General features: G+C 40.3%; 3 protein-coding genes and 1 non-coding gene across 4 annotated transcripts; all 4 read left to right on the plus strand.

Moving 5' to 3' along the window:
• Positions 1-3,949: 3,949 nt before the first annotated feature.
• Positions 3,950-13,520, plus strand: heatr6 (HEAT repeat containing 6). Its single transcript, XM_059352418.1, has 20 exons — positions 3,950-4,270; positions 5,327-5,434; positions 5,542-5,682; positions 5,769-5,884; positions 6,494-6,608; positions 6,709-6,810; positions 6,935-7,099; positions 7,201-7,448; positions 8,162-8,336; positions 8,420-8,626; positions 8,857-8,956; positions 9,036-9,427; positions 9,516-9,638; positions 9,835-9,921; positions 10,405-10,539; positions 10,623-10,745; positions 10,845-10,969; positions 11,184-11,280; positions 11,514-11,718; positions 11,836-13,520. The coding sequence occupies exons 1-20, from the start codon at positions 3,977-3,979 to the stop codon at positions 12,411-12,413; spliced, it is 3,636 nt and encodes a 1,211-aa protein (XP_059208401.1). The 5' UTR covers positions 3,950-3,976; the 3' UTR covers positions 12,414-13,520.
• Positions 13,521-14,142: 622 nt separating this feature from the next.
• On the plus strand, positions 14,143-20,415 carry ddx52 (DEAD (Asp-Glu-Ala-Asp) box polypeptide 52). The gene is made up of 15 exons (XM_059351719.1): positions 14,143-14,264; positions 14,503-14,743; positions 15,188-15,327; positions 15,424-15,609; positions 15,722-15,865; positions 16,354-16,465; positions 16,551-16,623; positions 17,643-17,846; positions 17,929-18,019; positions 18,119-18,241; positions 18,335-18,485; positions 19,166-19,241; positions 19,346-19,417; positions 19,551-19,856; positions 20,074-20,415. Exons 1-15 carry the CDS (start codon positions 14,178-14,180, stop codon positions 20,105-20,107), a joined length of 2,040 nt encoding a protein of 679 aa, XP_059207702.1. The 5' UTR covers positions 14,143-14,177; the 3' UTR covers positions 20,108-20,415.
• A 1,743-nt stretch (positions 20,416-22,158) lies between these two features.
• On the plus strand, positions 22,159-24,942 carry rpl23a (ribosomal protein L23a). The gene is made up of 5 exons (XM_059351697.1): positions 22,159-22,282; positions 23,120-23,300; positions 24,118-24,294; positions 24,570-24,639; positions 24,874-24,942. The coding sequence occupies exons 1-5, from the start codon at positions 22,258-22,260 to the stop codon at positions 24,886-24,888; spliced, it is 468 nt and encodes a 155-aa protein (XP_059207680.1). The 5' UTR covers positions 22,159-22,257; the 3' UTR covers positions 24,889-24,942.
• On the plus strand, positions 23,353-23,424 carry LOC131987295 (small nucleolar RNA Z17). The gene has a single exon (XR_009395763.1). It is a non-coding gene; the product is annotated as a small nucleolar RNA Z17 (small nucleolar RNA).
• Positions 24,943-25,137: the final 195 nt, after the last annotated feature.

Genomic DNA, 25,137 nt, shown 5'->3' on the forward strand with positions numbered 1-25,137 from the left:
GTAACTGGACCACTCAGTGTTGATAGTGCAACAGAATCTACTGGGCCCATTGCAGTGTCAAGTAACAGAATCTTTGTTGTTGAGTTGAAGGATCTACTCATCAGACAATATAATCAGGATTTCTCTGAGAACATATATGAGGAGAAAAATGTGATGTCAGTTGAGGATAAACATTTTATAGAGATTGCTTCCAGCTCAGCATTTCTTAAAGATGGCCACTATCATTTACCACTGCCTTTCCGGGATAAAGAGTTATGCCTGATAACCATGGTATGGTAAAGGAATGCACACTGCACATTATGAAATACTTTAGAAAGAATACAATGTATGCTGAGGAATACACCTCCCACATGGAGGACATCCTAAAAAAAAAGGTTACGCAGAAAAGGTTCCACCTCAGCAGCTTTGCAGAGAGGATGGAAAAATCTGGTACATACCACACCATGGTGTCTACCACAAGTGAAAGCTCAAGCTGCGGGTGGTGTTTGACTGTACATCCTTATTTCAAGGAACATCTCTGAACAAGGAGCTTCTCCAAGGTCCAGACTTAACAAACACCCTCATTGGAGTTCTATTAAGGTTTCACCAAGAACAAATTGCAGTCATGGCAGACATTGAGGCCATGTTTTATCAAGTACACGTTGATGAAAAGGACAGAGACCTCCTGAGGTTTTTGTGGTGGCCAGAGGGTGATATCAGCAAACCACTTGACGTTTACAGGATGAAAGTTCACCTCTTTGATGCTGTATCATCCCTGAGCATCACAAATCTTGCCCTGCGTCAAACTGCTGATGACAATCAGAGGCATTACTCTGATGAAGTTTTGAAAACCATCAAAACTAATTTCTCAATTTGTCAAATATCTCACTAAAGCCTGCAGTCAATGAGGCTTCACATTGACAAAATGGGTCAGCAATAACTGTGAGGTGTGGCAAGCATTCCTGAGCATCACAGAGCAAAAGCAGTCAAGGAACTGGACCTGGATAAAGAAAAGCTGAAAGAACGAATCACAGTTGAGCCTGCATTTGGAATCCACTGGAACACCCACAGTGACACCTTCAGCTTTAAAGTAACTGTCAGAAGCCAGCCTGCTACCAGAAGAGGTATACTCTCCACAGTAAGTTTGGTTTATGACCCATTAGGTTTTCTCTCTCCTTTCATCCTGAAAGCTAATCAACTACTCCAAGAGCTCTGCAAAACCAAGTATGGATGAGATCAAGTTATTCCTCAGGAATTCACAAGGACCTGGCAGAGATGGATCGGAGAGTTAAATCAGTTCCATGGGTTTCAAGTACCAAGATGCATAAAGCCTGAGAACTTCGAGCCAGTGGAGACTGCTGAGCTGCATCACTTCTGTGATGCAAGTGAGTCAGGTTATGGTACAGTAAGATACCTTAGATTAATGAACCAACAGGGCAGAATCCATATCTCCTTCATATTTGAAAAAGTCAAAGTCTCACTTCTTAAGCAGATCACCATTCCCAGACTTGAACTCACTGCAGCAACACTGGCTGTAAAAGTGGATCTGATGCTTAGGAAGGAGCTGCATGTACCACTCACAGATTCAACTTTCTGGACAGATAGTACATCTGTATTGAAATATATTCATAACCAAACCAATAGATTTCAGACATTTGTAGCCAACAGAGTTGCAGTGATCCATGATCTCTCCGACACAGGCCAGTGGAGATACATAACTTCAAGAAATAATCCAGCTAACGATGCCTCACGAGGATTGCATGTGGAGTCTTTCTTAAGATCAAGATGGCTGAGAGGTCCTGAATACCTGGGCAGAGAGAAAAGGACATGGCCAAAAATGACACAAGGTCTAGGATAGATATCAGCAAATGACCCTGAGGTGAAAAAGGAGATTACAGTCAACAGTATGAGGACGGAAATCCATCATATGCACATTTATCAGGTATCACACATCAAGGAACCGACTTCAGAGGTCTGTGGCCTGGATATTGCAGGTGAAAAAACTACTTTGACTGTTAAACCAACTAAGAAAGGGTCAGACACACGTGTCTTTAGAGATGAAGAAGATACTAAAAGATGAGCAGGGACGCAAAAAACAGTCATCAGTGGAGGATATGCAAGAGGCAGAGAGGGCTATCATTTGTTTTGAACAACAACGCTTCTTCAGCCATGAATTTACCTGAAAAATGGCAAAACCCTCAGTTCAAGATGCACCATCCACAAACTGGATCCGATTCTTGATAATGGCATCTTGAGAGTAGGAGGCAGAATAGACAAAAGTGCAATGCCAATGCACCAGAAATATCCAATTATTGTCCCTAAAGGTTCTCACATATCTTACCTCATCCTACAACATATCAATTATCAGGTTGGGCACTCAGAAAGAAGCCATATGCTTTCCAGGCTAAGTCAAAGGTTTTGGCTCCCTCATGCAAACTCCTTAGCCAGGAAGATCATCAGAAACTGTTTTTTTTCCAGACGCATGCAAGCAAGACCTGGAGAACAGAAAATGGCAGATCTTCCTGAGGATCGTTTGTGTCCAGACCTACCACCCTTTAGTCATGTTGGCATTGACTACTTTGGTCCCATTGAAGTGGAGAGGGGCCGAGCTCAGGTGAAACAGTGGGGGGTCATTTTCACCTGCCTGGGGAGTTGAGCTATCCACCTGGAGATGGCAAACTTCCTAACCACAAATGAGCCAAACCAATGGAGAATAACTGTAATAATGAATGATACATTATTATAATTGTAGAATATAGAGCAATTTATATGCTAAGCACTGAGCTGGACAAACTAAATCGACCCAAGCTTCAATTTCTGAATTATATATCATAGTTTTCATATTGATGCATATCGTACAACATAGACGCCAATACCAATAGATACCGACATGTCTATTATAGGCCAGTATCATCCAGTAATATCTCAATTTCCTTTGAGGTGTCTGAACCCTTCCTTTAAGGAGATGTTTAGATTATTGGTGTCATGTGACAGGGTGTCTGGATAATGAAGTCCTCAGGCAGCAGCTCCCTCTGATAGTTGCTTTCTTTAAATAAATATATTGTATAATTTATCTTTGTTCAGGGTAAATAAAGTTACCTTGATTTAAACTCCACATACTGCCAAATATCCTGCCTGTGTGTGTGTGTGTGTGTGTGTGTGTGTGTGTGTGTGTGTGTATTATTTTTAATTTTTTTTTCTGTTCAGGAATGCAAGTAAATAATACTATAATAATAATACTATAATTTGACATCTTAATCAAGAAATGATACTGTGCTATTTTTGTAAACCACTAAATTTCATGGATAACAATAATTATAGTTTAGCATTAAAAATATAATTTTGGTTGAAGAGCTTCTACATACTGGTGTATTAACAATTACAGAAACATAAATTATTTTGGTAATTGACCGTTCGCAAAAGCTCCGCCCCCTTAGTTACTGTTGCTACACCCAGCCTCTTTGATAATGTCAGGCACAGAGAAGAAGGAGCGAGTGAGAAGAGGATGATACCATTTGCTAAGCGGGGGTGTTTTCATTTTCATCCTTTGAAGAGTTTGTTTTGAACATTATTTAAGCTTGTCAAAGACGAAATCAGAATTTACTTCACTTTGATGAGCTGCATGAATGCAACGATTGTTATGTATTTCAAGTATCCAACATGTACCAGTGCCACAGAATTGTAGTAGCAGTTTACAATTCCCATCCCTATCTGCATCTATTCAGTGATTTAATATTGCATGCATATATAAAATGGGTAGTTGTGAAAGTTATTAAATCTATTCCTACATTATCTAGATCTCCATACCTTGGTTGAATTGTTGAATCATCGAGTTTTCTTGTAATTGTGTGTGTGTATATATAGGTTTCTTCATTTTTCATAAAGGTGATGTTCCTGACGGATACTGTAGGGGGCAGTAATGAAACTTAAGTTTGGATGCCGAGCTTGAAATGAGCGAGAAGCACCGAAGAAGGTAAGTGCTTCCGTCATCAAAAATATGGCGGCTCATACATCCATGCCACCGGCCGTTATGAGTCGTAGTGATGCCCCTGTGTTCCCTCCGGTGGCTCTGTCCGCGGATGCTACCCCGTTCACTCCGCTTGGCACGGACAATTGGCGGCTCGGCTCGCCGTCGGACGTCGAGAAGCAGTTTTCACGCTGCGCCGCGAAGCTCCGAGCCCTGCGAGCAGACTCAGCCCAGCTGAGAGAGGAGCTCAACCTGCTGTTTGACCAGCTCCTGTCCGAGAACTACAACAAAACCTTTGACCCAAACGTCAACATCCGACCGCAGGTAAGCCATTCCAGCTTGGGCCCTGGAGTGACACAGCTTCACTTTTGACACTAAGAAACTCAAAACACCAAACTAATGAAAGATAATGAAGCCATGTAGTGTGATCAAATTTAAGTCAGGTTCAACCGTTAGGTACTCCCCAGCCATCCAGCAGTATTACCCTTACACCCTAGCAACAAGCTAGAAGTCACCTAACACCCTAGCAACAAGCTAGAAGTCACCTAACGCCCTAGCAACAACCTAGACGTCACCTAACGCCCTAGCAACAACCTAGAAGTCACCTAATGCCCTAGGAACAACCTAGAAATCACCTCACGTCCTAGCAACACCTAGAAGTCACCTAACACCCTAGCAACACCTAGAAGTCACCTAACACCCTAGCAACACCTAGAAGTCACCTAACACCCTAGCAACACCTAGAAGTCACCTAACACCCTAGCAACACCTAGAAGTCAACTAACACCCTAGCAACACCTAGAAGTCAACTAACACCCTAGCAACACCTAGACATCACCTAACGCCCTAGCAACAACCTAGAAGTCACCTAACCCCCTAGCAACAACCTAGAAGTCACATAACACCCTAGCAACAACCAAGAAGTCACCTAACGCCCTAGCAACAACCTAGAAGTCACCTAACGCCCTAGCAACACCTAGAAGTCACCTAACACCCTAGCAACACCTAGAAGTCACCTAACACCCTAGCAACACCTAGAAGTCACCTAACACCCTAGCAACACCTAGAAGTAACACCCTAGCAACATCTAGAAGTAACACCCTAGCAACATCTAGAAGTAACACCCTAGCAACACCTAGAAGTCACCCCTTACGCCCTAGCAACACCTAGACATCACCTAACGCCCTAGCAACAACCTAGAATAACGCTCAGATATCTGCCGATATAATAAACTGAAAAGTAGGCTGCTGCTTTCTTGAGTAAACGCCCAACTTCGATGCCATGCCCCCGACACAAGGAATGAATATTACATAATTTTATGTTTTGTATTTTGTGCCTACATTTGCTTTGCTTGTGCTGAAACATTTTTTTCCATTTCAGGATGTGTGCACTCTGCTGAAACATGTCAGCTCTCTTGTGCCGCTGAGTCAAGAACATTTGGTCATCAAACTCTGCCAGCTAATACATCATCTGCTCAATCAGCTGAAGGTAACAACTAGAGTTTAGTAACATCGTGCACATCTGCTCATATACTGACCATTTCTGTAATATACTGTACGTCCTTTTCTTACTTTCTCCTCTCACTGTTTCTGAAGGTAATAATGGACGAGCAGACGCTGGATGTGTTAGTGAATTATACTGTCAGTGCGCTGAAACAGTGCAGTACATGGACACACTCAGATGTCCTCCTTGCACTCTCCACAATAGTGTATGGGAACGGACCTCAGTGCCACCAGGTAGACATTTGCACAAGCTTTGTGAAAGTTTATTGTCATGTATGATAACTGCTGAATATTTATATTGAGACTTCTGTCATTCATAGCACCTCAGCGAAATGCTCAGTGAAGATGGAATCCTCCTGCTTTACAGTTCACCATCTCAGCCAAATATGGAGTTGCGCCGGGTTGCCATCACCTGCATGGCCAACATCTGTCTCAGGTAGGCTTTAGTGTGCTTATACATTTAGCCAGTAGCCCTTTTTTGTCTAACACTGGAGTGAAGCAGAGGAGGAGAAAACAAACTATTTCTAGTCCTTAATAATGTACAAGTATGTATGCAATAATATACCGAAGTACCTGCAATTGTCAGAGCTAATAACTATGGGGAAAACTAAGTACATTTTAAAACTTCGAGAAACTAGTACTCCTGATCACCATGATTGTGCCTAACTGATCTTACTCCCGACCAAAAAATATTCAAATATTTTGTACATTACCTGCCCAGAGCTGAGGGCAGACAGACACAGTTGGCGACTTGCTGGTAAACACAATGAAGCATTTAGCAGCTATAGGAGCCAGATATTTCCACCAGGAGTTGCTAGAGACCAAAAAGCTAAAATAGAGAAGTTAATATGGACTTACTCTCATCAGGTGACCATAAACATAACTCCAAATTAATGATTATATTGCTCCATAACTACTAGCTGTTTAAATAAGCAACTGTTCTCTATCATGTCTGCCACATAAACCTAAAAGAAGATGATGTGTTGTTGCTATTAGTTCTGTTAGAAGTTAAAATTCTGTTGGTGCTCGGATTGTTTCTCCTAAGGATCCCTGGTCAGCCAGCTTTGGATGATCAATACAGAAGTGTATCTTTCGGAGTCTTTGTGAAAACACTGCAGTCACCAAAGCCTCCCAACACTGATGAGCTCTTCTACTGCATGGTACGTCTATTTAGTATGTTGTAAATAACATTTCAAGAAGGGAAAAAAAACGCATGTAACCATAGTGGAGCCATGTTGGCCCTTTTTGTTCTGTGTACAGGTGATCCAGGCAGCACTGAAGGGGCTACAGTGTTGTCTGTCAGGTGGAAAATGGAAGTTTGGTGGAGGAGAGGAGCTTGGGTCTGTACTGGCAGCACTCAAGGTACGGAGTTGTAACCCGTTTTCATATTTCTTTAGAATTTTTTTTGTCTCTTTTTCAGCACAACCAAACATGACAGTTATATTTTGTATTGATCATTTGGAGACCTGTACAAAATTTTCTACAGAGACTCATGTTCCAGGGGGCTCCAGGTGTGAATGTCAAGTGGCCAACTGTGCTTTACCCAGCACCTCTTCCCCAGTATGAGGGTCTCCCTGCATCAAAACCCGCTGAACCACCAAAACCCTCCGAACCACCGAAGGATGCCACATTGCCGGGCAAAACCTCAGGGGTAAGACAATTGCGCATTTTTGTTGGTTACGTATTCGTAAGTCATGTTTTAAAAAGTCACATTGAAGCACACATTTTTGGTCGTTCAATGTCTCTCCTAAGAATAAAAAGAGGAAATCCAGAGGAAAGGGGAAGAAGACGAGCACTGAGGAGAGCAGGGAGGCTGATGGAGAGGAAGATGATCAAGAGCCAGTGCCTGCACTTCAGAAAGGAGGGGAAAGAGAGGCAGGAAGAGGTGACAGAGAGTCCGCGTCTAAACCCTCTGGCCCGTCTTTCTACCCATCCTGGAAAAAAGTCAGTTCTGACTCAGAGTTTTCCGATCCAGAAGGCAGCGCACAGAGCAAATTAAGGTATAGAAAGACAGCTTTTTTCCATCCATGTCACTTCATCCCTGTTTTCTGTACAAGCTTGCCTATTTTTATATTTCTTTTTGACAGTTGCTTTTTCTTATGCATGCACTGCACAACTACAAGCTTAAGATGTCTTGAAAAAGCACTCACAAGTAATATTTGAGGAACAAGCTCAAGGGCATACTATGCAGGATTAGTCACTTGCTGTTTGTAGATGCAGCATTTAAAGTTGGCTCATTCTCTGCAGCTCAGCGAGCAAGAGAAAATGAAAAGAAGGAGGGTGTTAGCAAGAACAAAGCCAAGAATCATGGAAATAAAATGCTATTTTGTGATTGTTTAATGGCAGTTATGTTTTAAAGCACATATAAACATGCCGACAGCTCCACTGGTTCCCTGGTGGGAAGGTGCTGCTCTGTGGGATTTTGAGTGAATGTAGCTGAAGCTTGGACTTCATCCCATCCACTGTGGCCCCTGTGGCTACACACCTACTCCCCAAAGGCTGAAGCAGGGGGCAAGGTGTCTGCAGTTATAGACACTGATACACTCTTCTAGTGGTTCATAAGTGATGATGAGAGGGATTATTGTGTCTCTACATTGTTTTTTTTTAGGAAAATCCTGCATTATATACCTTTTAACTTATGCTTATTAAAGGCTGACATGTTTCTAAAGTGGATGGAAATGATTAAGTTTTATTCTTTTTTTATTTCTTTCAGGCTTAACCACGGTCGTGTGCGTCAGGCAGCTCTGCACTCTCTGCTCTCTGTGGTGAAAGGTGTAGAGAAGAGGACTCTGTATGGGTACTGGTCCTCTTTCATCCCCGACTCTCCTACTGGGGGGCCACCACCTCTCACTCTGCTCACAATTATCCTGAAAGACCCATCCCCAAAGGTACATGCAACACACCCTCACTCATGTCTCAGCTCTCCTAGACATGTATGACTATAGCACCTGTTGCTTGTCTCTCCTTGCAGGTGCGTGCATGTGCACTTCAGGTGCTGTCAGCCATGCTGGATGGCTCCCGTCAGTTCCTGGCTGTGGCTGAAGATACGGCGTCTCCTCGTACATCTTACACTCCATTCTCCTTCTCGCTGGCCACTGCCATCAGAGAACTGCACCACGCTCTCAGTCTGGCTCTGCTGGCTGAGACCTCCCCCCAGACACTCACACAGGTCATAAAGGTACGAGAACATTATGAAAGCTTTATTTTCTGGGGTGTTTCTTTTGTATTCTCTCCTCTTATTGATTATTTTGAATAAAGTGGAAGTTAAACTGTCCTTTGTTATGCAAAGTGTGATACGTCAAACTCTATTGTCATATATAGCTTGTGTAAAAGTCAAGCCTAACATGAAACATATTTTCTAAAAGTGCACACATGGAACTGGTTCTTTGACTTTATCCGGTCTTTTAGTGTCTGGCCTACCTGGTGGCGAATGCTCCCTACCACCGCCTCAGACCGGGTCTACTCAGCCCGCTCTGGAAGCAGATGCGTCCTTATGTGCGACACAGAGGTCTGTAGTTCATCAGTGCACTCAGATAACTTGGATTGAAGAGAACACAAGCTTTTTCTCATACAACTGCTCTCTTTAGATGTGAATGTTCGTGTGTCAGTCCTGACGCTCTATGGGGCTCTGGTGACAACTCAGGCTCCTCTCCCTGAGGTGCAGCTCCTCCTCAGACAGCCGGACAGCAGCGGCACTGGCTCATTCACGCCGCAGGACTCGGCACTCAGCTGGAGACAAAGAGACGGTGTCTCCTCGCCCTCTCGCACACCAGTCAAATCCTCCCTGCGGAGCTCACGCACACATTCCCCCCAAGTCCCTCGAACACCGGGGGAGGAGGAGAGCTCCCCACCGTGGCTGCTGCAGCTGTGTGTGTCGCTGGTGACTCAGCCCCGAGAGGACCAATCAGACAGCGAGGGAGCAGGAACAGGAGGGGGTGCTGCTTTAGAGCCCTCCCCTGTCCGACTAGAAGCTCTACAGGTGAGATATAATGGGTGAGACAAAGAGTGACACATTCAGATATTACACATGTCTATTTTGAGCTTTAAATGCGTCCTATGTGCTTCAGGTCATGTCCCATCTGGTGCGAGGCTACTTCTCTCTTGCCCAAGCATCTCTGTGTGAGATTGGGAAGGTGAGCGATCGCTGCCTTGGGGAGACAGACCCCTCCATACAACTGCACGGAGCAAAGGTACCACCTTCTAGTTACTCTCAATCCACTTTTAAATTACTTGCATATGTGTGTGCTTTACTTTTTTTCTCTTATGTGCACCTGTATATTCAAACTTCAGCAGTACAGATTATGTAAATATGGATTTTTCTATGGAATGTCATGTCGAGGCTGAATGAGATCTGTCCAGTGATATTTGTCATTGTCTTTTACATAGTTACTAGAGGAGTTGGGGACAGGAATAATCCAGCAGTACAGAGCAGAAAACAACGTGCCTGAGAGATTGAGGGTCCCTGTAAGCCAAGTAAGTACAATGTAATAAGGAAAACGTATTAATGACTAATCACTTTTTAAGCTGGGTTTGGTTGCATGTAGGTAAATAAAGCAAAAGAGGCTGAATGCATGGACTGAAATGGATCTTGAAATTCACTGGATACTGTCTGAAGACCATTAAGCTTTTAATTAGCTTTAGCTTTTTAATATATATATATATATATATATATATATATAATATATATGCAGTCATATGTAGAAGGTCCTTTCATAGAGATCTTATAGAGATCTGGAAACACCTACAAAAGGTATTAATGAAGTTTGCTAATTGGGCTATAAACGATGACTGGTGCACAGAAAATGAAGTCTTGTCCTGGATATCTGTTCCAAAATCCATACACACTGGAACGCTGAAAATATTGTCCAACACTAAATTGTCATCAGACCAATAGCTAATGGATCATGAAATTGAAATAGCCTCGATGTATAAATTTAATATGTGTGCATGAAATAGGTGGTGCAGTTTTGGTCGGACGTTTTAAGCGGTCCGCTGAACGGAGCGCTGCAGAATGAACAACATCCCACGCTGCAGACGAGCGCCTGTGACGCGCTGCCCTCCATCCTGCCACAGGCCTTCTCACAGCTGCCTGTGAGTTCCCCTCTGACTGTTTCTACTTAGCTGATACTGAGCTTCATGGAGCTGTTGGTGTGATGTGTTTTGTTGTCTTTTAGGAAAAGACCCAGCTGATGTGCATCACAGTGCTGCTGGGGCTGAGCTACAGTGAAAACTATCTGGTGAAGACCGCAGCCGTCAGGGCTTTGGGAATCTACATACTGTTCCCCTGCCTGAGGGAGGTACGGACACTGACCAGCAGCTTTTAGCATACTGGGAAGCATGTTTTCGACCAACAAGGACCTGTTAAAGAGCTTTCAATTGACTTTGTCTCTTTTCAGGATGTGATGTTCGTGGCAGACACAGCCAACACTATCCTCGCTGCCCTCGAAGATCGATCTCCAAATGTCCGTGCCAAAGCTGCCTGGTCCTTAGGCAACCTCACAGACACACTTATTGTTAATATGTAAGTAAACATGGAGGCAAAGTACGACGTGAATGTTTTAGAAAACACACTGAATGCATTTTGAAAAAGGTATTCATCCTACAAAATAAAAGCCCAGCATTCATCATATTGAGGGGTTTTAAGAATAAGGGAAAACTTTTGTAGGATGATTTGGTCAATGTAGTAAACTATTGAAGGTATAATGTTATTTGTTTATTCCCTGCCTCTTTTTCAGGGAGAGTGTAGGTGTGGACTTCCAAGAAGAGTTATCAGACATGCTGCAGCTCAAGATGTTGCTTGCAGCCACCCGAGCATCAGCTGACAAAGACAGGGTGAGAGCATTCACTGTTTTACACAAGAGCAAACAAGTCTGTCTGTTTTGTGACACAAAAATGAATAAATTATACAACTCTAAAAATGTGGAATTAGCATAATCATTACCTAATTTTGACTGATTGTGCTATGATATTTACTCATCAATATCGGCCCTGTGGAGGTGTCATTTTGTATTCTTCTATCAGTAGTTTTGACTGACTTTTACCTCTCTGTACTTGCTTCCACTTAGGTGAAATCTAACGCAGTGCGAGCACTTGGGAATCTGGTTCATTTCCTGCGTCCGAGTCAGCTGACCCGATCTGCTTTCCAACGCCCGATTGAAGATGCAGTCCGTGCGCTGGTTAAAACTGTCCAATCAGAGGCCACTATGAAGGTCAGGTGGAATGCCTGCTACGCTTTGGGAAATGCTTTTAGAAACCCAGCCCTGCCGCTAGGTATGTTTTTCTTTTTTGAGAACACGTCCTAAAAAATTTTATTTTAAAAATATCTTAATTTGATGATGCCCAGATGTCTAATTTAAACGTTAATTTCTATTTCCTTCTTCCTCTTAGATTCAGCCCCGTGGTCTTCTGATGCCTTCTCTTCCCTCTGTCATGTTGTCACTTCCTGTAAGAACTTCAAGGTGCGGATCAAATCTGCCGCTGCCCTGGCAGTTCCTGCCAAACGCAGCTGCTACGGGGACACAGAGCGGTTCAGCAGTGTGTGGCATGCCCTGGCCACGGCGCTGGAGAAGAGTGAAGACACCAACGACTTCTTAGAGTACCGCTACAGCGCCAGCCTGCGACACACGCTCTCACAGGCTCTCCTTCATCTGCTCAGCGTCAGCCAGTTACAGGACATGCCCGCTCTCGGGTCATTGCTGGCCGGGGAGGAGGGGAGGGGAATCAAAGAGCATTTGATCAAATATCTTAGAGCGGAGGAAGGAGGAGGAGGAGAGGGGCCAGAGGGAGAGAAAGATGTGGCGGGGGACAGTTTTACCCCTCAGCAGAGAGTTGGAGGTCTGCAGCAGACCCTGATCAGACTGAAGGAGTTGGAGGCTGAAGGGGAGCGACGGGGAGAGGAGGACAGAGGTAAAGAGATGGTAGTTCATTTCCTGGAGGATTTGCTACAGACCTGTGAGGAGTTGTAAAAAGTCTTATTTTTATTATTTAACTCTTAAGTATGAGAGATCACAAATCTCTCAGGTTGGACAATCAGAGCAGACAAAACCCAGGATGTATAAAGAATGGACGACACATCATCACTTCATCCCAACTGTACAAAAGTAAAACGAAAACATTCCTGAGAGGGGAGCCACCATATTGTGCTTGTGACATCATTTGGAGTCAGAGTCTTCGCAGTCGTGAGTGTCGACTTCCCATTCAGAACCCCTGCCTGACCCGATCCCAGCACAGTGTGAGCTGTCAGTCGTGATGTCACACCCTGTTTCATAGCATCAAATAACTAATTAAAGCCAAATTTATCAGAAAAATGAAGACTTGAATCTTAAGTTTCCAGTTTGGCTCATGGGGAGAAATATCCAAACACAAACTAACTGCTGACTGAAGGCAAAGATTTCATTTTACACTTCATTTTACAGATTACACTTTGTCATAATGGGATTTTGGGACATTACGATGAACCATAAAACTGTTTGTTTTCCTTATGTACATTTCAAGAATCAGAAATTTGCAGTGGCTTTTATATCCTTTTATTTATCTCATTGCACTTGCACTCTTTTATGTGTTAACATCTTTTACATGTAGTGTACATGTAGTCAAATTATGATAAATATCGTTATAATTTATCCTTATCAACTTAATTGGAATCGTATTATGATGTATATGTTGTGTTATTTAACATTTTTTGTTTTTGAGTAAATTTAGGTGATGAAGCTGATTATAGATTACATATGTGAAGAGTTTGGCTGATTTAATGCCGGTTGACATCAGTTTGATTGTCATTTTTTTTACATATTGAAATATTTCTGTTTTATGATATCTGAAAAACCTAAATATGCTTAAATGAATTTACAATGTTACATAATTATTTCAGATTTAATTAATTAATAGCCATTATAATCATCATAAAGTACACTACATTGTCTCTGTGAAGCAACTGACCTGACTAACAAACTGTTAGTGCAGCACGTTAGATGGTCAAAACAATAAACAGTGATTTTCTGGTTTCAGAGTGAACTTTCATTTTTTTGCTCTGTCCTGCAACATTTTTCACTATAAATAAAACAAAAAAGATATATGTGTGTGTGTGTGTGTGTGTATATATATATATATACAGTGCTTAAATGCATTAGACCACCGTTTTTGCCACATCTGTCTTAAATTAACAGCATTAGTAATTACCAAAATATTTTTATGTTTCTGTAATGGATAATACACCAGTATGTAGAAGCTCTTCAACCGAAATGATATTTTTAATGATTAAATATATAATTATTGTTATCCATGATTTTTCAAATTTACTGTTTTACCAAAAAATGGAAGTATAGTAAAGCACATTATTATTTCTTGATAAGGATGTCAAATGATAGTTTTATTGGTTGGATGTTCTTGATTAATTTCTGACTTCTCAGAGAAGCCCAGTGAGCCGGCTCACATCTGGCTTTAAAAAGGTCTATTTAGTTTTAGTAATTTATATATATATATATATATATATACATATATATATATATATATATATATATATATATATATATATATATATATATATACATACAAATTCCTTGTGCTTTGCACGCATACTTAAGAATTCAATACAATAAAGCAGATTCTGATTTAACGCTGGGTTTCACACAGCCAGCAGGGGGCAGCAGCGCTCAGAGCCGCCGGTGGATGATCCGGATGTTGACTAGTGACGCCTGGCTGGGACACACCACGCTGCTGCTGCTGTAGGAATGGACGCCTTCGAGTTGTTTCGGAAACTCGGATCTGGGGCTAAATTTGACTTGAAGAGGTTTGGCCAAGACGCCGCTCGGTTTAAGGTAAACTGAAGACGTGTAGCTCGTAATAAACTGAACGAAAAATAGCGATTTAGAAGAGAACAGGAGCCACGGTTTATTATAGTGTGCCCACAAGTTGCCCCAGCGTGATGCAATGGTAGCTTTGTTGGCTATCTTTTGAGAGCTTAGGTGCTTTAATGTCGCATTTAGTTACACAAGTGGTGAGATAACATGTCAAACGAGTGTTTTAAATACTGATAGTGACTGTACTCTTTTACAGGTTTCCAGATCTCAAGTTGGGGAAGCGTCCTCAGATGCTCTCTCTGCTATCGACTACTTTGGTACAGGACCAACCAATGGATCCCAGAGCAGTCCTGCAGGACTAGAGGAGGAGGATGGAGAGGAAGAGGAGGTGGACAGTGAAAGTGTTGATTCTGGTGCAGGAGGCAAAAGAAAGCGACAGGATGGAAGTGTGAAGACAAAAAAGAAAAAGAGAAAAAGTATCCAGGTGGAAGAGAAAGGTAAAGGATGTAAAAACAACAACAACCCTAACAGCTGATTAGCAGCCATCTGTGGGTTTTTTTTCAGACTTTGTTTTTAATTTACAGCATTTTTGTGTGTGTTAATCTGTTTAATTGTATGTACAAAAACAGCTCAAGGATGTAATTAATGTCAGCTGTGTAGAGAGACACAAAGTTCACCTGGTAAAACAGTTAAAAGACAGAAAATATATCTGGATTGTTTATAGGTAATAAATAACACCTAAAATGTCTTTGTTAGGCTTTCAAATTTTTCGATCCAACTTTTGATTTTGAATATTACAATTTAAGTAATTAAAGGGATTTAATAATTTTTTTCTATTAAAATTGTAAGACAAAGTAACGGCATTTTTGCCCAATTCCACCCTGCTCTTTGCAATGTGTTGAAATTGAAATGTCTTTTTGTTGTATTCTGTCTCACTGAAGCTGTTGGTGGACCGCTGAAAGCCTCGGGGGGAAGCGGCATCACCTGGACCTCCTCACTGGACACAAAGATCCAGAACCTGCCGAGTGACGGGAAGGAGAAATCCTCACTGAAGAGGCTGAAGCACCTTCATCAGGAAAAGGTCCTCAAACAGACACAAGAAAATGATGAAGAGATTTCACATGATTCTGATGAAAGTAAAAATTATATTTGACGTTATCCTCTTCTTGGGTTTTAGGTCAATCGTATTCGCTCTCAACACCGTATAAACGTGCACGGCTGTGATGTTCCCGACCCCGTGTGCACCTTTGAGGAGCTCCAGTCCGAGTATCGCCTGAACCCGTGTGTCCTCCAGAACCTCAGAGACGCAGGGCTGAACTCCCCGACGCCAGTTCAGATGCAGGCGATACCACTCATGATGCATGTGAGTGCACACACACACACACACACACACACACACACACATTCAGTAGTTGTTAGATAACTTGGAGACGGTGGATTTGTGAGGATATCTGTATGTCTGGTTTCTCTGTCAGGGTCGGGAGCTCCTGGCCTGCGCTCCCACTGGATCAGGAAAGACTTTGGCTTTCTGTCTCCCGCTGCTCGCACACCTGCAGCAGCCGGCCAACCGGGGCTTCAGAGCCGTGGTCATCTCCCCGACCAGAGAACTGGCCAGCCAGGTACACACACACACACACACACTGCCCTCTATTATACAACAAGTCTGATTTAGAATTAGTCTAGTGACCTATAGTATTAATTTGAAATTTACGTTTGAATATGCATTGTAAAATTTACGTTCTGCTAATAAAAAAAATCAGTAAGAAAAGAAAGAAGAAAAAAAAGAATAAGTCTACACTTACAAGCACACCAGGGGGACTAAAGGATGTAAAACAAGGAAAGCACTAATAACAACAATTTTAAAAAGTTAAATAAAAAAACATTGTAAAGACTACAGAGGTTATATGTTATAACAGTTGTTTTGTTATTGCACAAATGGATGAAATTCACTATTCAAGTTTGGCTTTTTGTTAAACAAATTGGGGACCATGATATATAATTTGTAGATTAATTAAATAGAATTCTGAGCAAAAGTTTTTGTCGTTCATTGAATCCAAACAATACATTTTTCCACAGTAATATGAATTTGGGGTTGTTTTGTGTTCAGACCTACAGAGAGCTGCTCCGTCTGTCAGAAGGAGTGGGATTCAGAGTTCACATTATAGACAAAGCCTCTCTCGCAGCCAAAAAATATGGACCACAGTCAAACAAAAAATACGGTAAGAACATTGTAAAATGTTTTCATTAAACTCTGAAATATGATTTGGCTTTGCCCCGCTCTTTACCTCCTGTGTCTCTGTGTAGATATACTCGTCAGCACTCCAAACAGACTTGTCTTCCTCTTAAAACAGGATCCTCCGGCTCTCGACCTCAGCAGGTAAAACTTTCTGGTAGTTTTTTTTACCTCATAAAAAGTTGCAATCCGAGAGATGCGATAATACATCACAGTCACCCCAAAAAAATATTGCAGATTAAATATAAAGATCTGCAAGTCCAAGTCCTGTATTGTGGTGAGAGAAATATCAGGGGGAGGAGTCGTAACACCTGCAACAAAACATCAGCAAGCATCTTATTCTTAAAATTTTCTTACTTAGCAATTAATCCGCGCACAAACAAATAGATTTCCAGCTTCCTGCTGCAATCTGCTTTTGAAGGAAATAACTCCTGTCTTGCGCATGGTCTTGCGTTGTTTCCTGTTGCACTCCTTGTATGACTAAATGTAGTTTGGAGACCAGACCGACCTGTCAGGGATTCCTCAATTAACGTGCCTTGTAATGTGCAAACCACAACATCTAGATATCCCATTATAAGACAGTCGTGTAGTGTGATCAATAGAGCAAATTCATGACCTTTTAAAGTCATACTGTGTATAATGAGTGTCTTGAACAGATTTCATCCCAAATAAAACATTTGCAAAACCAAATATTTTAAACATTTTAATTGTATGTTATTTACATGCAGCTTTTACCAACTTGCTGTCTTCATCTTCGCTCCCTCTGAAAAATACAGCAGTGGCGCCACCTGTTGACCACTGCTGATGATCTGTATTGTCACCCATGCATGCTTGCTTGAGAAAAATAAAACCTCCCTCAAGAGACAATTTCCAATTATCACTAAAGGTAACATCGTGTTAATCTGAGCTGCAGTGAGAGAGTAAAAGGGTGAAAAAGTCTTGAACAATTGAAATGCAGGTTTCATTTACTCTGCGTTTATATTGAGGTTTTCTGTCTGTTTGTTAGAAGCTCAGTTTTAAATCCAGAGTGGACTCATTCTGGCCAGGGATGTTTTGCTGCATATCATGTATTTCGTCTCTATCTCAACTGTCAAATAAAGAAGTAAAAAAAATCCACAAAACGGTGAAAAAACAAATATTGTTGTGTTTTTTTTGGTGTTCAGTGTGGAGTGGCTAGTTGTTGATGAGTCCGACAAGCTGTTTGAAGGCGGGAAGACGGGCTTCAGGGAGCAGCTCGCCGCAGTCTTTCTGGCCTGCTCTGGCTCAAAGGTGCGGAGGGCTTTCTTCAGCGCTACGTGCACGCCAGATGTAGAGCAGTGGTGCCGTCTAAACCTAGACAACCTGGTGTCTGTCAACATCGGGCACCGGTAAGAATCTACATGTAGAACTCCTTGCTTTGATGGATTTATGATCATCTTGTTCTCACATTGAAACTTCTCATCTTCTCAGAAATACGGCTGTGGAGACGGTGGAGCAGGAGCTGCTGTTTGTCGGCACAGAGGACGGTAAACTGGTGGCCATGAGGGACATCATCAAAAAAGTAAGACACCTTGAGTTCTTTTTAGTTGATTTGATTAATACCAGCACTATTTCTCTACACCCTGAGATCATATGAATAGATTCTTCTTGCCGTTTTCAGGGTTTCCTCCCTCCCATGCTGGTGTTCGTGCAGTCTATAGACCGAGCACGGGAGCTTTTCCACGAGTTGGTGTACGAAGGCATCAATGTAGACGTGATCCACGCAGACCGCACACAGCAGCAGGTACACACACTCTTAACACACTCTGTAATGTGCTTGCTGTGTCACTGAGGTGCATCTTTATTTATCCTCCTCCCCTGTGGGTTTCTGTTGCAGAGGGACAACGTAGTGAACAGTTTCCGGTCCGGTAAGATCTGGGTGTTGATCTGCACCGCTCTGCTCGCCAGAGGAATCGACTTCAAAGGAGTCAACCTTGTGCTGAACTACGACTTCCCCACCAGCTCTGTGGAGTACATCCACCGAATCGGTTAGTTCTTATGTATGATCAATCATTTCACATTATTTTGATGATGATTAATCATCATTTATTATGTAGGAAGACTAAACATTTGCTTGTCAAGTGTTCACAAACCTGAACATTTTTTTTTGTTTTGTTAATTTGATATGTAAATATTATAACAGCACAACAGTTGTGTGCAGTATTTCAGCTGTGAAATAATCTAAATAAATATTCTGGCATTTATAATGTAAATCACAAAATATCAACCTATATTATGGTTTTTTGCATTTTCAGCCTGTTATATAATGTAGTAGACATATGTTTACTTTTTTGTGTTCAACTTAACTGGACATTTAGATCCATTTCTATAATATAGAGTACATATTTGACATATACATATTTTATAACAAATTTGTCATAAAAATGTCATAGTCTTCCATAAATATTTTCATAGAAATGACAAAGTATAGTTTGTCCTAAAGATTTATATAAATTACTTACTATACTATGGAATTTATTTTTGTTTTTTTCTTGGAAAAAAAATAGCATACTATACTATGACCAATTTTATGATATACTATGTTGTTTTTTAATCAAAACAAAGTATTAAAAGTAACCTTTTTATGACAAAAATGATGGCACCTACATATTATTCTATGAAATACTTTATTGTTTTGTTTCTCATCGCTCTGTTTGCTGCTCCTCAGGTCGGACAGGTAGAGCTGGACATCTGGGGAAAGCCATCACCTTCTTCACAGAAAATGACAAGCCACTGCTGCGCAGGTAGGAAAAAAAAGTGCAAACTTTTGCAGATTTCCTTTGCAGATAAACATGTACAGCTTGATTTTGTGTGTGTGACTGAAGTCTGCCTGTGCACTTTCTAACAGCATCGCCAATGTTATAAAACAAGCTGGCTGTCCTGTACCCGACTACATGATTGGCTTCAAGAAGATACACAGGTAAACAAGATGGATGATAATGAAGTTCCACATTAACCAATGCATTTACAAACATTTTCACCTTTTTATTGCTTGCTGAAGTGATCAGTTTTGGTGTAATATTAATAGTCTGTCTGCATTTGTCTGTGTTTAGCAAAGTGAAGCGGAGACTGGAGAAGAAACCTCCCAAGAGAAGCACCATTTGCACAACACCTCGCTTCTTGATGAAGAAAAAAGGCAAAGCAGCAAATAAAGGACCAAGGGGAGAGAAGCAGGCAGCGGGTGGAGAGCAGAAAGGAGAAAATAGATCTCAAAGAGCAGTGCAGCCGCAGAAAGGGAAAAAGAAGACACAAGGACAGGAGCTGAAGAGAGGAAACAAAACACAGAAAGTAGGGGGAAGAGAAAAACACAAGGCGTCTCAGAAGACGGCATCAAATTCCTCTGGAGCCAAATTAAAAAAGTAAGAAAGGTGTTGTTTTGTGTTTGCTTCACTGCATTCCTCAAAACTCTCATATATAATTATGCAGTAGTCTGCAAACCAGAACCAAACAAAAGTTGCTAATATTCAAATTCTCATTGTTTTACTGGGTCTTATTTAATGCCATATAACAGCTGACTTTTTACCTGAGTGTAAATATGACATGACACGGTTTTCTTTCTTTTCCAAACCCGTCCAGGAAGAACGTGAAGAAAAATAAGCCACAAGAATAGAGGAGAATGATACAAGCAGACTGACAGGAGGATGGCCCTGGATTTCTTTTTTTTAAAATGTGTGTGTGTGTGTGTATATACATATCAAATTATGTATATATATATATATACATATACATACACACACACACACATCTTGCTACCTGGTTTACTGCTAATTTTCACATTCACATCAATAAAATAAAATGTATATATATATGTCTTTTTTTTTCTCACATTTCTTACATTTGTCCCCCTGTAACTTGTGAAACTGACTGAACATTTAGACAGAAATTCCTTGAAAAAAATAAAAAGGCTTTCATAAGTGATCAAGTGAATAATCATTTCACTAATAGAAATAAAAAACTATATTTGAGGTGATGTGTGAAGGAGAGGGAGATTCTTAATAACCTCACAGTTGTTCCCTCGACTACACCCCACTACTTTTTTCAGAAGGTATAGTTCAAAAATAATTTTAATAAATGCCATAGTATATTATGTTAAAAAAAGTGATCATAGTGTCACGCAAAAAGACTCCATAGAAAAGTATGTTGATAATTGTTATAGTATGTCCAAAACATATTTTAAAACACCACAGTTAAAGTGTAGTTTGCTCCAAAATGCAAAAAGACTATTCAGTAGTATGCCGGGGGTTTTCTCCAATTGTTAGACATCGTATAAGATGGTGGGTTTTTTTTTGTCATTTATTGACAGATTATACTTTAACATGTATCAACAGACTATAATAAGACCATTTAAGCATAAATTACATAAAAAACACCATATTGTGGAATGTCCAATAACTAAACAAAAAGTCATAGTATGTTTTTTTGTCAAAAATGGTCAAATTTTAAAATGCTAAAAATAACTATTATAGACTGTTGAAAGATATTAGTTGTATAGTCTGTCAATAAATTACAGAAAAACACTATATTATGGGATGTCCAATAACTGAACAAAAAGGTCTTACTACAGTATGTCAATTTTTGTCAAGTGGTCAAATTTTAAAATGCCTAAAAGTGCTTAAAATGAGTATTATGGTATTTTGAAAGACATTAGTTGTATATTTTGTCCATAAATTACAGAAAACCCCCATATTATGGGACGTCCAAAAATTGGGGAAAACACCAACATATAGTACAGCGAAATAAATTCTGAAAAAGGTCATAACATATTGAAATGCTCAATATTCCTAAAATTGCATTATTATTGTCAATTGATACATGTTATTGTATCACCATATTATAGAATGTCCAAGACTGGGGGGAAAATGCCATAACATGGCAAAACTTCTGAGAGGTTATAAAATTTTAAATGCTAAAAATTATTATATTATAGCATGTTGATACTATTAGCATGTATAATCTGTCAAAAAAAGAGACAAACACCATATTATATGATGTCCAAAAATTGGTGGAAAAAACAGCATACTATAGTATGGCGGAAATCTTCAGAAAAGGATTATTCTAAGGATTATTGTAGCTTGTCCAAAAATTCCTAAAAATGGTGATTAGTACGTTGATCATGCTTAAAGTGTAGTATGTCCAAAAATATCCAGAAAACTGCAAATATGATCTTATTCATAGCTCAGAATTGTTCACTCTTAAAAAAGTCTTTGTGACAATCTAAAGTAAGGAAAACGTCAACATTTGCAAATAGGCATGCTGCAAAGAACAACTGGTGCTTTTGAAGGATAGGGCAAATTGTTAATCTTGTTATTAATACCATTAATATGTGCCATGCATTAATAAAGGATTTTTTTTTACTCTGGAAGTGCCACAGGTGCTTCCTGGCCAGCCAAGTAACACAATGCATACACTTCTATCTAAGTAAGATTAAAAGTAATTATTTAAAAAACATTATAAAAAGATTATATTTTCATCTCATTGTCTTTAAAACAAAGGAAATGTATTTAATGTTGCCCCACCACTAAAAACACAGAAGATTTTAACTCCAAATCAAGACCCTTGTTTTAATATATATTTTTCTAGTTTGCTATGACTTTGACTTTTTTTGTGGTTGTTTTACTTATACAAAGTAAATGCATTAAACAAAAACTAAACAAGTAACCAAAAAAAATTCAGTTCCCTTTACTATCGCGATACATCTGCAACGAGATCTCGCCCATGCATTATACTTGAGGAAACCCCGTTCGGTCGTCCTTTCTCAACATGGCACCGAAGGCGAAGAAGGAAGGTTTGTCAATCTAACAATTTTGAATGAATATGTGGTAGGATTTACATTAATATAACATTCGAAGTTCACTAGATTTGTCCGAAATCCAATGATACGTTAGTAGGCGTTTGAATAACCGCATGATATTTCCGTCAACTGACTGAAATAGGTAGATAATGCTGACTGTATCTCCGGCATGTATCCCAGAACGTGATGCTAAGCTAATATGAGCATGTTAGCGTTGACGCCGCTCACCAAAATGACATCAATTGACCGATATAAATCTGGTTTAATTTCCATCTACGGTCTATTATGGATACTTATTACCTAGTTGTCGTTGGTATGTCCTAATTGTCCTTGTTTTAAAGTATAGTAGCAGTCTTGTGGATTAGCTGTTTGTGATGTTTGACTTTGACCACCTCAGCGGCATTTGAAGCGTTTCTGTAGCTACACGTGATAGTTGGCAGTTTAAATTGCAGTATTACAAGAAAATTAAAACCTATATTTTGCGCAATTTTAGTATCTGATTACAGTGGTTTCATAATTATCACAAAAGTAAGATGTAGTCTCTGAGCTGATGAAGAGTTTGTTGAAGCAGACTTGTCAATGTAGCTTCATCCAGAAGTGAACATTGTGTCTTCCCAATGTAAAAGTAGCTTTAGCTGATGACGGTTGAATAGCAAATACGCGTAATATAAGGACTCATTTAATAGGATACACTGTTAACATACACGTGAAATACTAGGTTTGAGGAGAGACTGTTTGCAAACTCTCAAATGCATTATTTTACATCAAATCCCAAACTGGAGGAGCATGAACAACTGATTAAAAGTCTAACATGTATTTTCTCTATTAAAGCTGTCCCCGCCAAGACTGAGGCCAAGTCAAAGGCTCTGAAGGCCAAGAAGGCTGTGCTCAAGGGCGTACACAGCCAGAGGAAGAAGAAAATCAGGACTTCTCCCACCTTCCGTCGCCCTAAGACCCTCCGTCTGCGCAGGCAGCCCAAGTATCCCCGCAAGAGTGCTCCTCGCAGGAACAAGTGAGTAGCTGTGACTGCATGCTGCAGCAAAGTACAGTGTGGGAAGGGACCTGGTGCATATGATGGTTTAAGCGATCAAAGTATGAAAAAGCATGATTCCAGCCTTACAAACTACTGATGCACCAACCGAAAGTATTTCTTACAAGCAAAGGCATACGTGTGTTTAAGAATGCACTTGTTGATATTAACCCTCTGAACCCCACTAACATGCTGGCAGGTTTGAAAAGTATATTTTCTTTAAACACTTGCCAAAAATAAACCATATTTTTGTAAAAAATAAAAAAACAGGCTATTGTCAGAATTTTAACTTTCTGGCAGTCTTTAAATGGATCATACGTTAGGATGGCTTCTGTTTGGGAAAAGTAACCAAAACTAAGCATAAAACTATTTCTGCACTTGTCAGCACAGCTGTGAAGTCTTTATTGATTCTGCTAAGACAGTCATGAGACAAATATTCACTGAAAATGGGACACAACAGCAGGCTGTTTACACAGAACAAAGAGGGGACATAGGTTGCAAGTGGAGGTTATATAAATGTAAATGGTTGAATAGAATATGCATGCACAGACACATTTTCCCCCTTGCATCCATGACAGATTTGGGCACTTGGATGCGTGTTGTCTATATATACATTTTATTGAAGACATTTTTGAGTTGTTCCCATTTATAGCCAAGATTGTGCTGATTCCATCCCTGAAACAGCCGGGGGTTCAGAGAGTTAATAAGTCTGATTTGTAGACTTTGAGGATCAGTGAGTTTGACTTTTGATGGGGATTTTTTTGGAGTCTAAGATACACTTGTGTATTTTTTCCTATAGGTTGGATCACTATGCCATTATCAAGTTCCCCTTGACAACAGAGTCCGCCATGAAAAAGATTGAGGACAACAACACACTTGTGTTTATTGTGGATGTTAAGGCAAACAAACACCAGATTAAACACGCTGTCAAGAAGCTGTACGACATCGACGTCGCCAAAGTCAACACACTCATCAGGTACAAATCTTGAGCTCTGAATGCCAACTGTATGTTGTCCAGTGGGAAACTGGATTACTGAACTGATAACACTACATCTAATTAAGTTTGTAGATTTTACCAGGTGAACATCATCCAGGATGTTTTCCTGATTTTACATGATGAATATTTTAACAAAGGTTGTCAAAAAACTCAAGTCTCCCATTGTAAATATGAATTTGATGGCACAAAGTTTACTTACCACCTTTATTCCATGGCTTCAACTTGAGATTTGTTTTGTTCTTACCTTTGTTCAGGCCTGACGGTGAGAAGAAGGCGTACGTCCGTCTCGCACCAGATTACGATGCGTTGGATGTTGCAAACAAGGTGAGTCCTACACCATTAATTGGGGTCAAGGGGGTGTTCTGAAAGCTAATTAATTTAACATTATGGTTTTATTTGCTTTTAGAAGTTGTCAATTCTGTGCAAGTGATGTAAACTTTAATCATGTCTGAATGTTCATGTTGCATTCAAAGGAACCACTGATGCCAGATAGTGCAGATACAGGTGTGTTCACTCTGTAGATGAACATTATGTAACATGTTGTTTTCTTCTCTACAGATTGGCATCATCTAAACTGTGGCTGAAGAGACTTGTGGAATAATAAATATTTGTATAAACTACAACTGATTCACTGTCCTTGTGTTTTTGTTGCCTTTACACATGGGTTCATATAGTAAATTAGATTTTATTTCTAAAGAATCAATTTCTCCTAAAATATAATCCATTGATTTTTGGGAAATTACACTGTTGACTATGGTTTTTCTAAATTCCAAATGGGTAGATGCAATTGAATTTAATTAAGCATTGTAATAAAGTGTAGTT

The sequence above is a fragment of the Centropristis striata genome, chromosome 15, assembly GCF_030273125.1.
Source record: "Centropristis striata isolate RG_2023a ecotype Rhode Island chromosome 15, C.striata_1.0, whole genome shotgun sequence".
NCBI lineage: Eukaryota > Metazoa > Chordata > Actinopteri > Perciformes > Serranidae > Centropristis > Centropristis striata.

What these genes read in the sequence shown, in the direction of transcription:
- rpl23a (XM_059351697.1), top strand. Translation starts at nt 22,258, where the DNA reads ATGGCACCGAAGGCGAAGAAGGAAG. An exon ending in ACCGAAGGCGAAGAAGGAAG is followed by an intron (nt 22,283 to 23,119) that starts GTTTGTCAATCT and finishes TCTCTATTAAAG; the next exon opens with CTGTCCCCGCCAAGACTGAG. An exon ending in AGTGCTCCTCGCAGGAACAA is followed by an intron (nt 23,301 to 24,117) that starts GTGAGTAGCTGT and finishes TTTTTCCTATAG; the next exon opens with GTTGGATCACTATGCCATTA.
- heatr6 (XM_059352418.1), top strand. Translation starts at nt 3,977, where the DNA reads ATGGCGGCTCATACATCCATGCCACCGGCCGTTATGAGTCGTAGTGAT. An exon ending in ATCTGCTCAATCAGCTGAAG is followed by an intron (nt 5,435 to 5,541) that starts GTAACAACTAGA and finishes CTGTTTCTGAAG; the next exon opens with GTAATAATGGACGAGCAGAC. An exon ending in GACACACTTATTGTTAATAT is followed by an intron (nt 10,970 to 11,183) that starts GTAAGTAAACAT and finishes CCTCTTTTTCAG; the next exon opens with GGAGAGTGTAGGTGTGGACT.
- ddx52 (XM_059351719.1), top strand. Translation starts at nt 14,178, where the DNA reads ATGGACGCCTTCGAGTTGTTTCGGAAACTCGGATCTGGGGCTAAATTT. An exon ending in AAGACGCCGCTCGGTTTAAG is followed by an intron (nt 14,265 to 14,502) that starts GTAAACTGAAGA and finishes ACTCTTTTACAG; the next exon opens with GTTTCCAGATCTCAAGTTGG. An exon ending in CCGGCTCTCGACCTCAGCAG is followed by an intron (nt 16,624 to 17,642) that starts GTAAAACTTTCT and finishes TTTGGTGTTCAG; the next exon opens with TGTGGAGTGGCTAGTTGTTG.